This window comes from Aquarana catesbeiana, linkage group LG08, assembly GCF_042186555.1.
Source record: "Aquarana catesbeiana isolate 2022-GZ linkage group LG08, ASM4218655v1, whole genome shotgun sequence".
In the NCBI taxonomy this organism is placed as follows: Eukaryota; Metazoa; Chordata; class Amphibia; order Anura; family Ranidae; genus Aquarana; species Aquarana catesbeiana.
The window spans coordinates 47,120,477-47,138,549 of NC_133331.1; the positions used below are offsets into that span (position 1 = coordinate 47,120,477).

The 18,073-nt window shown below is 41.4% G+C and overlaps 1 protein-coding gene across 1 annotated transcript in view; it reads right to left on the reverse strand.

Moving 5' to 3' along the window:
• Window positions 1-13,678: 13,678 nt before the first annotated feature.
• The window catches only part of SLC18A2 (solute carrier family 18 member A2), a 58,598-nt gene continuing 54,203 nt past the window's right edge, over window positions 13,679-18,073 (reverse strand). Inside the window, exons 14-16 of the mRNA XM_073595792.1 lie at window positions 15,389-15,508; window positions 15,041-15,174; window positions 13,679-14,531 (exon numbers count right to left, since the gene is read on the reverse strand). Of these exons, the coding sequence (XP_073451893.1) occupies window positions 14,427-14,531; window positions 15,041-15,174; window positions 15,389-15,508 (359 nt within the window). The 3' untranslated portion in view covers window positions 13,679-14,426. The remainder of the gene's footprint in view (window positions 14,532-15,040; window positions 15,175-15,388; window positions 15,509-18,073) is intronic.

Genomic DNA, 18,073 nt, shown 5'->3' on the forward strand with positions numbered 1-18,073 from the left:
GTGTCCTCTTGTAGATGTTTCTGTGTTATCAGGACAGGCTAGGTAAAAGTAATCTGCGGTTGATTTAATGCTGCTAATTCCATTAATATTTTGTACAGTGCAGAATAAATGTAGTGCAATATTTTTTATAAACATGCAGTGAGGAATAGAAGTTTTAAGGGAATGTCCACAAATGGCGCAGTTTCTGCGGTTCTAACCCCTTGGTTGTACTGGAAGAAAAATGTATAATGTAACCTTTGCAACAATGCTGTATTGTACATAGCTTCAATAATAAAGGCATTGCGGGATGTTTTGTGTCTGTCGTTATTGTTGCCGTATCCTCGCTGTCACACTGCCAGGAAATGAACACAACGTAATCTAGATGACTCCTTATCTTTGTTATTACAGAAGGGTTTGGCGTTAACCTATATTCTTTTTGATTATAAAATGAATGCAGAGAATTGAGTTTTGCAGGAGCTTTTATTGAAAATGTCCCCCGGAGAACGAGGAGCGATTTCCACAGAAAATTATCTTTGCTTCTTCTTAAAGGTATACTCCATCTGAATTATACATCAAAGAAATTCTGGACAGCCGCACTCCAAAGATATTTGCCTTTATTCAATAAGGTGTCATCCAAAATACAGGTCACAGCAAAGTGGAACAAAACTTATGCGTTTCGCATTACAAGGAGTGCTTAGTCATAGCTATGACTAAGCACTCCTTGTAGTGCAAAACGCGTAAGCTTTGTTGCCTTATTGAATAAAGGCAAATATCTTTGGAGTGCGGCAGTCCAGAATTTCTTTGATGTCTAACTGCCATAGCATTGCCAGCACCTGGACTTCTAGACTGAAGGAGATGACTTTTACCTTGATCTGACCCACCTGGAGCGGTGATACTCTCTCTCCATCTGAATTATGTTTGCTTCTTTTTAAGGGCGAATTTACTTTTGAACTTTCTCAGTGCACACCTCAACTGCTGAGTAGCAGTGATTCTCATTCTAGTGTCTGTTTTCTTCTAAGCTGTTAGGCTGCATTCACACCCGAGCGTAGCGTTTTCAGGCAGAAAGTCGTGCGATTTTACCACTTTTTTTACAGGTCAAAAGGTCACCAATCTAAAAAGAAGAAAAACGCCCAAATCTGCCTGAATTGAGCTACAAAAAAAGCTCCAGAACTTTTTTGAGCTTCAGGCGTTTGGCTTCTGGCATTTTTGGAGTGGAGATGTGAACCATCTCCATAGAGAATAATAGATTTTTTCCCCTCCAGCGTCTTGTAGCTTCAGGCTTCAAGCTACAAAATGCTCAGGTGTGAATGTGACCTTAAGGATGTTGAACAGCTCAGAATCCTTAAAAAATGTACGTGGGGATTCCAGCACATACAGTTGTGCTCATACGTTTACATACCCTGGCAGAATTTTATGATTTCTTGGCCATTTTTTAGAGAATATGAATGATAACACAAAAACTTTTCTTTTGCTCATGGTTAGTGTTTGGCTGAAGCCATTTATTATCAATTAACTGTTTACTCTTTTTAAATCATGATGGCATCAGAAACCACCCAAATTACCCTGATCAAAAGTTTACATACCCCAGTTCTTAATACCGTGTATTGCCCCCCTTTAACATCAATGACAACCTGAAGTCTTGTGGTATTTGTGGATGAGGCTCTTTATCTTCTCAGATGGTAAAGCTGTCCATTCCTCTTGGCAAAAAGCTTCCAGTTCCTGTAAATTCTTGGACTGTCTTGCATGAACTGCACAATTGAGATCTCCTCAGAGTGGCTCAATGATATTGAGGCCAGGAGACTGAGATGGCCAACTCAAGAACTTTCATTTTATTCTGCTGTAGCCAATGACAGGTCGACTTGGCCTTGTGTTTTGGATCATTATTATATTAGAATGTCCAAGTACGTCCCATGCGCAGCTTCCTGGCTGATGAATGCAAATGTGCCTCCAGTATTTTTTGATAACATACTGCATTCATCTTGCCATGAATTTTGACCAAATTTCCTGTGCCTTTGTAGCTCACACATTCCCAAAACATCAGCGATCCACCTCAGTGTTTCACAGTAGGAATGGTGTACATAGGCCTTGTTGACTCCTCTCCAAATGTAGCGTTTATGGTTGTGGCCAAAAAGCTAAATTTTGGTCTCATCACTCCAAATGACTGTCCCAGAAGGTTTGAGGCTTGTCTCTGTGCTGTTTGGCGTATTGTAAGCAGGATACTTTGTGGCATTTGCATAGTAATGACTTTCTTCTGGTGACTCGACCATGCAGCCCATCTTTCTTCAAGTGCCTCCTTATTGTGCATCTTGAAACAGCCACACCACATGTTTTCAGGGAGTCCTGTATTTCACCTGAAGTTATTTGTGGGTTTTTCTTTGCATTCCAATTTTCCTGGCAGTTATGGCTGAAACCTTAGTTGGTCTACCTGACCGTGGTTTGATTTCAACAGAACCCCTCGTTTTCCATTTCTTGATTAGAGTTTGAACACTGCTGATTGGCATTCTCAATTCCTTAGATATCTTTTTATATTCCTTTCCTGTTTTATACAGTTCGACTACCTTTTCCCGCAGATCCTTTGACAATTCTTTTGCTTTCCCCATGACTCAGAATCCAGAAATGTCCGTTCAGAACTGGATGAAAGATGCAAGGGTCTGTCAGGAGTCCAGAAACTCATTGACCTTTTATACACACACACTAATTACAAGCAAACAGATCACAGGTGAGCATGGTTACCTTTAATAGCCATTCAAACCCCTTTGTGTCAACTTGTGTGCATGTTATCAGGCCAAAATCACCAGGGTATATAAACTTTTGTTCAGGGTCATTTGGGTAGTTTCTGTTGTGATTATGATTTAAAAAGAGTAAACACCGTTGATTGATAATAAATGGCCTCAGCCAAACACTAACCATGAGTGAAAGAAATGGTTTTGTGTTATCATTCATATTCTTTGAAAAATGGCCAAGAAATCATAAATTCTGCCAGGGTATGTAAACTTATGAGCACAACTGTATATTCGTAGTATTATAATTGTAACTAAAGGGATTCCCTTAAAGTGATTGTAAAGTCTTCATTTTGTTTTCATTATAATAATAAACACGTTATACTTACCTTCTCTATGCAGTGGTTTTGCACAGAGTGGCCCAGATCCTCCTCTTTTCAGGTCCCGTGCCAGTGCTTTTGGCTCCTCCCTCCTGTCAGGTTCCCCCACAGCATGCTGCTTTCTATGGGGCACCCATGCCGCTGCTCTGTGTATCTGTTCACGCACGGAGCTGTGACTTGGCCCTGCCCCCTTAGTTTTCTGATTGGCTCACTGGCTGTGATCGACGGCATAAAATGCATGAGGGTACAAAACCTTGTGCCTTTACAAACCACTTTAATTTGTAGGATTTTCCTCTCGCTTTCTGTTTTGGCTATGGGACAGGAAGTGAAGGGAATCTCCTTAATGGGACACTGATGGCAGAAAAACTGACAGGGGTTATAACCTACACTCTAAAAAAATGTTTTTAAAGTTTAGCATATAGTTCTGCTTTACCACCCGCTGCAGTTTCTTCTGGCAAGCAACATTCGATTTACTATAGCTAATAATATTGTCACATTCAACTTAGAGGAGCATCTTGGTTTTATATCCTTGGGAGGCAATCTAGGCATGGTGAAGCTTTCTCAGGACAGATGTGGTGGTACAAGATCCAATTAGTTGAATGTCTACAGCATCTTTTCCAGGTGTTGTAGACCGTTTCCCATCTTCATTAATAGCTATTGTAAGGTCCCTCTTTAGAGACTCATAACTGTTGCCATGTCTGACCCGTATTTATTACCACAGTGCATCTCCCCTTGCCTACTGGCAGGAGGAATTTATTTGGTTCCCTATTCAGAGATTTAAGGGACCTCCTTTCTAGTAAAGTCAAGATGGAAAAAGATGTTGTGGCACTGGATAGGACGGAAGAGACTCCCAGGCAGAGTTGTTAAGCCTCATCTTCAGCTATGTGATTGTTATGGTTGGAAGCTCCGATAGTGGGGATGAAACCCTCCAGAGGAATATGTTTGGGAGCCACACTGAAATTTCAGTCCCTTGGCAAAGACTTCACCAGCTGGGTAAGCTCCGTCTGAAATGTTTTTTGCCCACTTGTCTTTCTTGGCTTGGTAGTGTTCCGCCATCTGGGATGTTCCTGTTCTGTTGGTATTTCTGGTCCATAGTAGCAAAATAGCGAACTAAGAATGACGCTTGGATGAGTAGATAGACATCTTCAACATTGCAGTACAAGTCCAATTGAATGTGACTTAATTACTGCTTAGCTATGCCATGTCTTAAGTAAATAATAACCTTCACAGACATTTAGGGCTGAAACAACTAATCGATTATTCGATTATGAAAATAGTTGTCAACTATTTTCATAATCGATTAATCGGCCAGCCGATTAGTTGGCCTGCATACAGAATGTATTATTTGTTTACATATCCGGAAATACAGTGCAGCACACCTACAGCTTAGTACACCGTCCATACATGTCAATAAGTGCCTGAGAACTTGTAAATGTATGCGGAGCAATGCCTCATGGGACATGTAGTCCTGGGCAGGAAGTGAGTGATTCTAAAGGCAGAAGTTTTTTTACCTTGCTATGGGGCTCTCTATACTATACTTTGCAGCTTGCTATTGGGGCACCCTGGAGGCAGGAGGAGCAAGAAGCATCAGTGGGGGACCCCAGAAGAGGAGGATCAGGGCTGCTCTGTGCAAAACCATTACACAGAGAAGGTTAGTATAATGTGTTTGTTGTTTAAAAAAAAATCACTTTAAAGATGCTGTGCAGGGAAGATCAGCATCTGAACCCAGAGAAGGTGGAGGCTGATAGACTGGAGGTAATATAAGGCATTACAATTACATTTAGGCTGGGTTCACACTATTGCGAATAGGATGTGGGTTCCCCCCCGCATCCAACTCACAATAGCAGGAGATTTTGACCGGCTCTCTATGGAGCCGGTTCACATATCTCCGCTGTGGTTCCGGTGTAAATTTGCACCTTTTAGTCTGTTTCAGGTCCGAATGCAGCCAAAAATTCAGGACCTGAAATGGTGAACGGGGACGCACCGGACTCCTGCTGTGAGCCGCATGCGAAGATAGTCTGAACCCAGCCTGAAAGTAAACTTTTACCAGTATTGTGCATTATACTTAACATGATTCTATCCATGAACAAAAACAAAGAAGTCTCAGTTTTTAGTACTACTTTAATATAAAAGATTTCGATCTCCCACCCTTCATATAGCTTCATGTCTGACTCCTAGTTAAAATGCCCATATATCCTACTTCTGGGTGTATGTATTGTTATATTATAATACATATATATATATATATATAATCTATATTATTACTTTCACTGTTTCACAGTATAAATGAACCTCTTTATAGTAGCGATTATCTGCTCTTTTTGTACTATAAAGGGCTAATTTTTTTTAACCCCATGATGACAGGTGATACAAAAAAAAAAAGCATGCTGCTGCTACTAAACGTCTTAGGCCTGGTTCACACCTATGCGGTTTTGGTGCTTTTTGCAGAAACACACCAAAGTTCATTTAACAGCCTATGGGACAGGTTCACATCTATGCTTTTTTCAGCCACTGCAAAGGGTCAAGGACTTTATTCAACGCAAAACGGTGCTTTTTTTGCTTTTTTGGTTCAATAGACTTCAATGGAGAAGCTGCAGGTAAACCAGTAGTGTTTTTGTAGCGATTTGCATTTTTTTATCTGCCCAACAACAAATTGGCCAAAACAAAGCATTAAAAATGCAAAATCGGCAAAACAGTCTTTCATTTTTTTTTTTTTCTTTAAATAAAAAATGTGATCTCTGAGTTGGATGATATTTTCCAGATGAAACCTCTAATAGTATATACAGTATATCTCTTCTGTCTGTTATTCTTAGAGTGGATTAGAGATTTTGCTCCCTAACCATATAGTTGGTTATTTATATTTACCACTGCATATAGATATTTACGAATAAATTGCCCTTTTTTTTTTTTTAACTTAACATGTTAACTAAATTATACACCACTCCAATGAGACGACCTCCAAAACAGGAATGGTTTTACAGGTGGGTGACACTGACATTTTATTTCCCCTACTCTTTTCTGATTGTTTTTGCATTTCGCTAGGGTCAGTGTCACTACTGGTAGCATGAGGTGATACCTGGACCCTATAGGCCAGTGATGGCGAACCTTGGCACCCCAGATGTTTTGGAACTACAATTCCCATGATGCTCATCTACACTGCAGAGTGCATGAGCATCATAGGAAATGTAGTTCCAAAACATCTGGGGTGCCAAGGTTCGCCATCACTGCTATAGAGGTTGCACAGGCAGTCCAATTCCTCCAGGATGGCACATCAATATGTGCCATTGCCAAAAGGTTTGCTGTGTCCCCCAGCACAGTCTCAAGAGCATGGAGGAGATTCCAGGAGACAGGCAGTTACTCTAGGAGAGCTGGAAAGGGCTGTAGAAGGTCCTTAACCCATCAGCAGGACTGGTATCACCTAAAAATTAAAGCATATAACATAGATTGATGCGCTCTGATACAAAGTTCAATCAATGTGAGAAAATAATTTTTTGTGCTAAAAAACCAATGTGAAAAAAATTGCTACCAAATCACTAAAAAATCGCATATATATATATAAAATCGCAAATATATGAAAAAATCGCAAATATTTAAAAACTGTGTTCCTCCAGTTATACAAATCCACTGGAAGTGGTGTGATATCTCCAAAGTAAACTAAGCAACAATTGTGTATAAATATACTAAAAATGTGTTTGCAAATAGTAATCAATCCAAATTAGTGCCAATAAGTAAATAAATTAGATATATTCCCTGTGATAAGTGTTGAATCCTCGTAATAAAAAATAAATAAATGATAAACTTATAAAGGTGCAATATATATATACAATTGATGAGTATAAATAGTGCCAATAGAATCTGATTAAATATAGATGATTAAATTCAAGAGATAGGATAAGTAGCAGGCGACAGTTCAATCCTCAGTAATCAGGGATATCTGGATTTCTGCAGTACTTATTTGTTCACCCTCTGAGCTATTTCTTCCACAGCCACAATGAATGGTAATTTTCTCAGTAGTGGTTTTATGTAAAATAAACAAAGAGAGAAAACATTGCGCAATATTGTTACAATAAAAGTTCACAGGCGAAACAGCACAGGGATACACTCACGTGTGCCTGACTTGTTTTAGGCATGCAGATAAGCAGATCTCAGCTGGCTTGTAAGGACAAAGCAGACTGTGTCTGCTGAATACATTGTATCAAGCAGCAGCAGCTTGCGTAGCAAGCCTTGTCCTTACAAGCCAGCTGAGATCTGCCTATCTGCTTATCTGCATGCCTAAAACAAGTCAGGCACACGTGAGTGTATCCCTGTGCTGTTTTGCCTGTGAACTTTTATTTAGGATTGAACTGTCGCCTGCTACTTATCCTATCTCTTGAATTTAACCATCTATATTTAATCAGATTCTATTGGCACTATTTATCTATTTATACTCATCAATTGTATATATATTGCACCTTTATAAGTTTATCATTTATTTATTTTTTATTACGGAGGATTCAACACATATCACAGGGAATATATCTAATTTATTTATTTATTGGCACTAATTTGGATTGATTACTATTTGCAAACGCATTTTTAGTATATTTATACTCAATTGTTGCTTAGTTTACTTTGGAGATATCGCACCACTTCCAGTGGATTTGTATAACTGGAGGAACACAGTTTTTAAATATTTGCGATTTTTTTCATATATTTGCGATTTTATATATATGCGATTTTTTTAGCGATTTGGTAGCAATTTTTTTCACATTGTTTTTTTAGCACAAAAAAATCTTTTCTCACATTGATTGAACTTTGTATTAGAGCGCATCAATCTATGTTATATGCTTTAATTTTTAGGGGATTCTGACCACTATATAATTGATAGCAGCTTGATATCATTGTCAATCCAACAATTTTTTTATTTTTTATTTAATTAATTGCACGTGCATTCACATACATTTGATTTACACTTATTTGATTGTATATGTCTGCTCCTTTGTGCAAAGAGATACAGGATGAGCACTGCCAGAGCCCTACAAAATTACCTCCAGCAGGCCACTGGTGTGAATGTCTCTGACTAAACAATCAAACAGTCTTCATGAGGGTAGCCTGAGGGCCTGACGACCTGTAGTGGGCCCTGTGCTCACTGCCTGGCGACGTGGAGCTTGATTGGCATTTGCCATTGAACACCAGAATTGGTAGCTCTGCCATTGTCGCCCTGTGCTCTGCACAGATGAGAGCAGGTTCACCCTGAGCATGTGACCGACATGAAAGGGTCTAGAGAAGCCATGGAGAATGTTATGCTGCCTGTAACATCGTTCAGCAGGACCAGTTTGGTGCGTCAGTGATCGTCTGGGGAGGCATATCCATGGAGGGACACACAGACCTCTACAGGATAGACAATGGCGCCCTGACCGCCATTAGGTATCTGGATTAAATCCTTGGACCCATTGTCCGACCCTATGCTGGTGCAGTGGGTCCTGGGTTCCTCCTGGTGAACGAGAATGCCCAGCCTCATGTGGCGAGAGTATGCAGCCAGTTCCTGGAGGATGAAGGAATTGATACCATTGAATAGCCCCCACGCTCACCTGACCTAAATCCAGTAGAACAGCTCTGGGACATTATGTTTTGGTCCATCCGACGCCGCCAGGTTCCACCTCAGTCTGTTAAGGAACTCAGGGATGCCCAGGACTCATTAGGAGCATGCCCCGACGTTGTCAGGCATGCATTCAAGCATGTGGAGGCCAAACAAACTACCGAGTACCATTTTGAGTTGCTGCAGCTAAATTTCAGAAAAATAGACCAGCCTGCTGCATCATTTTTTTCACTGATTTTCGTGGTGTCTTTGATTTCAGCTCTCTGTAGGTTAATAATTTTCATTTCCATCAAACAATGTGGCATCCTTTCGTTCCTAACACATTACCCAGTCCATATCAGTATGTATATCCAGCATGATATTTTTCTCCATTGAGATTTGATGTGTTTTCAAAGTGTTCCTTTAATTTGTCTGGAGCAGTGTACTTTGTGCGTTTTCAGCATTAAAGAGGAACTTCAGTCTGCTCACATAATTTGTAATAAAAACATCTTTGCCTTTCTGAAGCTTCCCTCCAATCACTTGGCATATTATTTTATATATACTGTGATTCTGTACTTGCCAAATATGCTGCAGAAATCTCCCTCCACTGAGTCTGCAATCATTTTAACTGTGGGCAGCTGGAGCGACTAAACTACTCCACATTTAATGCTATTTCTGTCATTTTTTAGTGGTTTTTAACATTCTATATGAAGATCAATAAAGCTTGTTGGATATTTCCAATGATATATCGTGGTGGATTCTCCTTATTGCTTTCTTGTGATATCTCTTTATCCCAACCCCCTTTCCTATATTCCAGTGATTTTTTTTTTTTTTTTTTTGCTTTGGAGGTATCCCGTACTAACAGACGAATCGGTAACACCCTACTACTGGTTGAGCCCTCTCACCATTTAATTAAATTGGATTCAGATTAATTGTATCCGTATATTCAGCTGAAGTGGCTGCGTGTTCACTTTCTGGATTTAGACAGAGGCAGCTCTGCAGCTCTCATTGGCCATCTTATGACTCACCCCCCCACCCTTCCTGGCAAACAATCACGAGAGAGAGAGAGAGCTGTGCACGATTTCATAAGCCTAGGCTTTTTTCCAGACAAGAAATAGGAAGTGGGCTGTATAAGGTATTTATCGTCAGAGAAAAATGTTTTACTATCCAAAGTTAAAACAACAAGGGCAGAAGATTTAATAGATGGAAAGTTGAAAAAATGACTCAAGTTCCACTTTAAGGAAGTAGGTGCTTTATGATCTTATCATGTAAGAAGCGTTTGATCTGCATTTTCAAAGAGGTAGCCTCTTGTTTTTGTTTTTTTATTTTTTTTAAATGTGCACTAAATTTGATTCCGAAAAGTTTGTTTGTGCAGCCATTTCTCCTCTACAAGATAATTGAGCTGCAGGAAAGAAAACATCCTCTTGATTTAGTTATAAGTGGACACATGGCTGGACAGATATTGATTGGTCAATCATGGCTAACAGTAGACGACTGATGGCTGAAGACCATTGCAACTTGCACAAGAAGCCCCGGGCCTCAGGAAGGACTGTACTGCTGTATTATTTCCACTTTAGTCTCCACTAAGCAGGCTGAGGAATTTTGCCTCTACCATTGCCTGCCCTTCACTGATTAAGTACACTATTCTATTCTTTCCCCAACAAATGACGCAGTTGAGTTTCTCAGAATGGTGTTACCTGCAAATAGGATGAATTGACTGAACTTAGGAGTGCCTATAACCATCCTTCTCCTCAAATCCCTTGATCAGAATTCCTTGATGCAGGTTACTATTTGAAGTATGGGTGCAATTTTAGTTCAAAACAAATACATAGACCAAAGTTCAAGTTCCATCTATTTTAACTCTATTGATCCAGAAGAAGGTAAAGAAAAGACCGGCAGCGACGGTTACAACTTATCTTGACAGTGAGGCAACAGTAGTCCTTCCTGACCCCCAAGAATGGCAGATTTAGGGCTAGTATCTCCAAGCTTTTGTTCGTGTCAGAACAGTTCCTCTCCCCCATACAAGTCAAAATAATGAACAAGCTGCTTGAAGCAGGTCAGAAGCAAGTCAACTGCACCTACAATAAATTCCTAATGATCTCAGAAACGCACTACATTTGTCAATCAACACAAACCCAACGCCCATTGATGCAGGCCCCTAAGGTGGCCAAGAGTGTGAAATGAACATTCCTAGATAACCAAAATTAAACTTGATAGTTCACACTTTGACATATTGGGGTTTATTTACTAAAGGCAAATCCACTTTGCACTACAAGTGCACTTGGAAGTGCAGTCGCTGTAGATCTGAGGGTGACATGCAAGGAAAATAAAAAAGAGCATTTTTACTTGCACATGATTGGATGATAAAATCAGCAGAGCTTCCCCTCATTTCAGATCTTCCCCTCAGATCTAAAGCGACTGCACTTCCAAGTGCACTTGCCGTGCAAAGTGGATTTGCCTTTAGTAAATTAACCCCATTGTGATATGCAAATGACCATAATAGACGTGTTTACCCAACAAAAGTATTGAAAAATGACTTGATCATTCTGTACGCTTGTGGCCTTTGTAGAGGAGACACCAGAATTGTACTGTGGCCATTGACATGAAGACTTTTTCAGAATTATTACTGTCATATTTTTTTCTAATTTCGTTTTTAAGCAGTGCTTTATTGGCTTCTCGGGACACCTAATGATTTTCATGATGGTGTTTTGGGAGCCCTCTCAGTCTCCCTGTGTGACGACCATTGAAACTATTTTTCAAAACAGTTGCATGTCTATGGCCACAGGCTTGTTCCTCAACTGTTCTCCCATCCAGCTAGTCTTGCCAATTATTTGCATCTGGGTCCTGTGGTTGGCTGAGGACACGTTTTTAACAATATATCCCACACATTTTTTGTCAGTTAAAGGCTACGTTCACCTTTGTTTTAAAAAAAAATAAATACACATGATTTTACAAGTAATTAAGAAATGTGCATTTATTATGTTTTTTTTTTCTCAGGAGTCTGCAGAGTATTGCAACCACAATCAGTGGATCACAGGTGCAATGTCAGGATTTTGCAGACACTTCCTACAGCTCTCTGCCCGTACCTCTGTATGGGCTATCAGTTTCAAACCTGCAGGAAGTGTCAATGGACTACAAGAGTGCTGATCAATGCTCTCCTAGCTTATTGAGAACTAAAAGTCTGTCTTCCACTATGGCAGATGGGACTTGTAGCCCATTCATTCACAGATCTCGCTGATGTGATTATGTGGGCAATAATTTTAAATGTGAGGGTGGCTGCGGGGGAGAGGAACCCCTACTTGCTGTCATGGGCAGGAGAACTCAGGATGATGGGGAGGTGTTGTAGTAACATGTTACACCCTGAATACGTATCCTTTAATATCAGTTCAGACTTTTGCATGGCTTACACAAGGGTGCTGTAGATGTACTCATATTGCATTGATTTTTGGTTAGCTCCTAGTTACAAATCTGTCTGGGTCACTTTTCTGGTACATATGGGAATGCTTCAGAAAAGGTGGAAGGAACTGTGGCCATTGACATGAAGATATTGGGTGGAAGGAATTGAAACACACTTGTTTGAAATATCCTGTTGTAAATAAAGCAGGAAGGGTTTTACCATCCCCCCCCCCCCCCTTAACTTCCTGTTCTGGGCGAATCTGAAATGTTATAGTTGTCATTGAAACAGTAGGCAAATCTTTCTTTTGAAGAGTTCACAATATCCCTAAAAAGTCCATGCTAAATGATTGCAATTCATGTTCAACTGCTTTAGGTGGTTGGTAAAAATTCATTCATAACAGCTTTTGTCTCTCCATGAAAACATAATAAATAGCAACAGAGATGAATTAAGGCAAAATTGAACCCCCCCCCCCCCCCCCCCCAATCCCTACTACTGACAGGGAGAAGAATTGCAATAAGTACAGAGAAGCCACCCCCTTCATATTGTCTGTACTGGCCTCTTCAGACACCAGCTGCCTACAAGTTCATCCTCCCTTGTGAATGATGGGCAGGTCAGGGGCCTACTTACAGGGGTTGCAATTATTACCCGGCCCCCTGTACACCTGGATAGGAGGGGTTTGGTGGAGGAACCAATCCCCTCCTTACTACATCCGCTGAATGCCCGCTTCTCCTCCTCTCCCTCCCGCAGGCATTCAGCAGATGCAGGAGGGAGGGGATCAGTTCATCCATATGCTGCCGCCCCTCCAATCCAACTCCCCAATGCACCCCCAGGCCCCTGACCTCTCTCCTGCCCACCCTGTGCTGTCACCCCCCCCTCGCCCCCCACAGCTCTGCTGGGTTCCCCCCTCTCCCACAGGTTGCTGCGGGGGATGCTGTTAGGCTGGAGAGCGGTGAAGGAAGCAGGTAAATGTCATTTACCGGCCACTTCCTTGTCTGGATGGACAGTGTCAGTGATCCATACCAATCACTGCCTCTCCATTCATAACTGGAACAGTTTGTGGATGAACGGGAAGCTCTGTACAGAGCTATTCCTGTCTATTCATTCTGTTCAGCTGAGGCTGCAGAGATGGAGATTGAGGGTTGTGTCCTCAATCTCTTTTCTCTGTCTCAAAAGGTAAAAACATCAGAGGTCTGTTTATACTCCTTATTTATCAGCAAAGCTCCCCAAAGGGGCTCCTAAAATATTGTAAAAAATAAAATAGAATTGTAAAAAAATACAGTATAAAAGTAAAAAAAACTACTGACACCAGTGGTGGAACTACCAGGGTCACAAAGGTCGCACTAGGGACCGGGCCCTGGCATTCCACCTCTGGGCTTGGAGGGAAGGGTCTAGTTACGCCTCTGGGGCAGGTGCACAGCTTTCACCAAATGCAGTATCTGCCGTCTTTACTGCGGGAGCATGAAGGATGTAGCTGGGCTCCATGGACTTCCATCGGGTTCTAGGTTACCTTGCAGATAACCCGGATCTGCACAATGCAGTGATCCTAAAACTACACATCAGCCAACCAGCAGCTTATCTCCCATCACCCCTTGGAAAACTTTACCTCTCTCATACATCACATTCAGACTGAAAAATAAAAATGATCAAGTGTTTAGCATTTTATACACATTTACATTACAATTACAGTAGTTAAAAATATATTGCATAATATGTAATAAAATTAAATACATAAAATAACATCTTTCAACAATATTTATAGCAATGAGTCTATAAAAGTCTGTTTCTCTTTAAACTTGGTAAGGCGGTTGGTAATGTGTAGTTCTTATGTGTCACATTGGGGAGCGTAGATGAGAAGTGGTTGTATTCGTGGATGGAGCGGAGCGCACGTGGAGAGCGAGTGTGGTGGGTTTTTTATTGAACGTTAAGGGGAGGTTCCGGTGTTTCACAGAGGCCATTGGTCACCAGTGACCTCCCTAGGGGTACCTGTATACACTATCCAGCCTAACGTGGCCACACCTGAGGACCAAACGATGGATCATTTCAGAAGGGACTTACAAACTCTGGCCATGTATACAGTATAGGAATTTTAGACATAACACAGAATTAAATTTGTATATCCCCCTTCCCGCAGTAAATCTAAAATTGTAGTCAGATCTATTCACTTTCACAGGCCGCGGTGGATTGCGGCACAATATTTGTCCCTATACAGTTCTACATGCTGTGTAATGACTCCTCAGTCTTACCCCAGGTGTGTGTGCAGCTCTCCGTTCAATATAGACGCTGCTCCGCCGGGATAGAACACGGGACCTTTGGCTTGTTACTAAGTCACTGATAGACCAATGATACGACAATGAAATGTAGAAACAACTAGCTGCGTAATGTGGAGTTGGCACTCATTCGTCACTCTCGGACTCCTCAGCAGCGGCGTAATAGGACTGCGTGCTGTTCTGGGTGTACATCCGCTTCTTCACCGGACAATTCTGCTCCATGAGGATTGCCTACACAGATAAAAGTATTTCATTAACCTACAATGATATGGGTAATGCATCTGGACTGCATTTCTATGATGTAAATTGGCCTTTAATTCAAGCAATTGAACCTGTAGACCCGGGAGGAGGTTCACCTTGATGTTTTACAAGTGAAGTTGAGATTTGGATTAGCTTTCACTACCTGTAGATCTGCTGATTGTGTTGGCATGCAGTTCTCAGATTACCGTGGCTCATGTATGTTTACATCATATGCTCTGTTAAGTTTCCATGTTTGTGACAGGTCCACTTTCCCTCCTATAAGGCCTAGCTCTAAGTGGTTCTTAAAATTGTCTCGCTGATTATATTTACAGGACAGGGTATGGCCACCTGGGGCTGAATCCACGCTATGGTGCTACTAAAGTGTTTGGTATCTTTAATAGGCAACAGTGAGAAATAATAACGAAATAATGATTTGTTGTCTGTCTGAGAAGGAACCATAAAACAACATATAATCAAAGAAAGGATGGCTCGTCACTCACCATCTTCTCTTCCCTGGCGGGAGGACTTCTGAGGAACAGGCACAGAGGAGCGAATACTATGTCCACGATTCCGATGATTGTCATCAGCCAAGGAAATCCGATAGATTTAGCTATAGCGCCCCCAGCAGATGGCCCTGTAAGGTCAGATAAAGGAAGATCGGTATATGGGACAATGGTGGCTGAGTATCTCCAACTGTGGGAACATGAACATGTGTGTACCATGATGCTCCAGCCTTCAGCTCGCAGCCTGTTTGCTGTGCAAATATCTATCATCGATTAAGAAGCGTTTGATGGGTTTTTGTCACCTGTACCGTGTGCTAGAGACGTCTCTGATGATACAAGGCTTACCTAATGCAAACCCCATACAAAAGGCTACATCTGCGATGGCGTAGACACTGCCATAGACAGAGACGTGGCGTAGATCCACCAGATAACCCATAATTGGCATCATCGATGAGTCCACCATGCCTGCGGGACAGAAAAACAAACACAGCTGTTGGAGCTGATGGTTTCTTCCATGTACAGCGAACATACACATGTGACATCATACAACATGCTGGGAAATTACTTTCAGCATTAACCATTTCATGGCCTAAAGATCACAATTGCTTTTTGCATTATGAAAAAACATTTCTGGATAAAGACATTTTGCTTTTGTAGGCTATTATGACTTTTTTGTAGGTTTGGATGAGCCTATTGTTTATTTTAAATTCTGCCAAATCTATATTTATTTTTTTCATTTTTCATTTTGGATGGAATGGGGATTCTGTCATGTTTTTTATTTCTGTCTGTGTCCCTGTTTTATTTTATGTTACTTCCCGCCTGGTGAAACAGTTGTTACAAGGACAGGGAGTGAGTAGAAAGCTCTCTAACAAAGCTATGCATAATAGTAACGCTAGAAATAATGTGTTTGGCTTGACATACACTTGTTACTTTCACCTTTTCGTAAATGAAAAGGTGGAATAACTCACAATACCCCCCCCCCCCCAGTATCATGCTGCATTTAGCAGCTGTAAATTCCATCCCCCCCCCCCCCCCCCCCGTTGCTCATGCCAACCTTTTTAATGGGCCAGACACTTGAAGGCTTTACTACATAGCCCTGAAGGATGTGTAGCATCATAATGTTTGCAACAGCTCGCAGTCAATGAGAACCTCTTAGAAGAAATAAGGCTCAGAAGAGATTCTCATTGGTGAGCTTGGTCACGTGACCATGCTGACTATTAATCACTGTTTTTTGTGTGACTATCATTTACCCATGTGTGCCCAGCCTAAAATGTGTCTGAGTAATGTTGTACAGGTGAGTATGCAGCTTTGTCACATAACAAAGTCAAAGGTTCCCATTTCCCCCCTCTGTCATGGCAAAGCATCTATAGACTAACTATGACAGGAAGGTATAATCATCATTAGTGATTTGTATGGAGAGAAATGAGGGAGTGCATCATTTTCTTGGGTCAGTAAACAGAAAAGGGGGTATCAATCTTCATGGCAGAGGGGGGGTCAGGTCAGTGGGAATCAGATCCAAACTGGCCTTTTGCTTGCCTTTATCCGGCCCTTGGGCACTATTCCTTCCCTTGATACGAGGCACCTTCCTTCCACTGACAAAAAAGACTGGGCACTATTCCTCCCACTGATGCCAATGATGGGGCACTGTTCCTCCAACTGATGCCAATGATGGGGCACTATTCCTCCCACTGTTACCAATGATGGGGCACTATTCCTCCCACTGATGCCAATGATGGGGTACTAATCCTTACACTGACAAGGCACTATTCCTTCCACTGATGCCAATGATGGGGTACGATTCCTTCCACTGATACCAATGACGGGGTACTATTCCCCCTATTGATACCAATGATGGTGCACTATTCCTCCTACTAATACCGATGATGGTGCACTATTCCTCCTACTGATACCGATGATGGTGCCCTATTCCTCCTACTGATACCGATGATGGTGCACTATTCCTCCTACTGATACCAATGATGGCGCTCTATTCCTCCTACTGATACCAATGATGGTACACTATTCCTCCCACTGATGCCAATTCCTTCCACTGACACTTTTTAATATAGGGTCTGGGATTAAAAATACCATTTCAGTGTTTGCAGATGACACCAAGCTATGGGGTGGAATAACGTCCTTACAGGATGTCTCCAACTTACAAGCCAACCTCAGTGCACTGGCTAATTGGGCAACTGTGTGGCAAATGAGGTTTAATGTTGATAAATGTAGTTATGCACTTGGGGGCTAAAAATATGCATGCATCATACATATTTGGGGAATCCATAGTGGAGAAGGATCTGGGGGTTTTGGTAGATCATAAGCTTAATAGCATGCAATGCCAAGCTGCGGTTTCCAAAGCGCGCAAAGTCATTTCTTGTATTAAGACAGGTATGGACTCCTCAGAGAGAGATATAATTTTGCCCCTGTACAAATCATTAGTAGGACCTCATCTGGAATATGCAGTTCAGTTTTGGGCACCAGTTCTCAAAAAGGATATCGGGGAACTGGAGAAAGTGCAGAGAAGGGCAACCAAACTGATAAGAGGCATGGAGAAGCTCAGCTATAAGGAAAGATTAGAGGAACTGAATTTATTCTCTTGAGAAGAGAAGATTAAGGGGGGATATGATCACCATGTATAAATAGATAAGTGGTCCATATTGTGAACTTGGTGTTGAGTTATTCACTTTAAAGTCATCACAGAGGACAAGGGGGCACTCTTTACATCTAGAGGAAAAAAGATTTCATCTCCAAATACAGAAAGGTTTCTTCATAGTAAGAGCTGTGAAAATGTGGAATATACTCCCTCCAGAGGTGGTTCTGGCCAACTCAGTAGATTGCTTTAACCACTTCAACCCTGGAAGAATTTACCCCCTTCCTGACCAGGCCATTTTTTGCGATACGCTGTACCCAAACAAAATTTACTACCTTTTTTACTAGAGCATTTTCTACTCCCATTGGTCACAGTCTGGCCCCCCTAATATTTGAAGGGCAGTAAACTGGGCCTTTGTTTTGAAAGTTTGGAGACCCCTG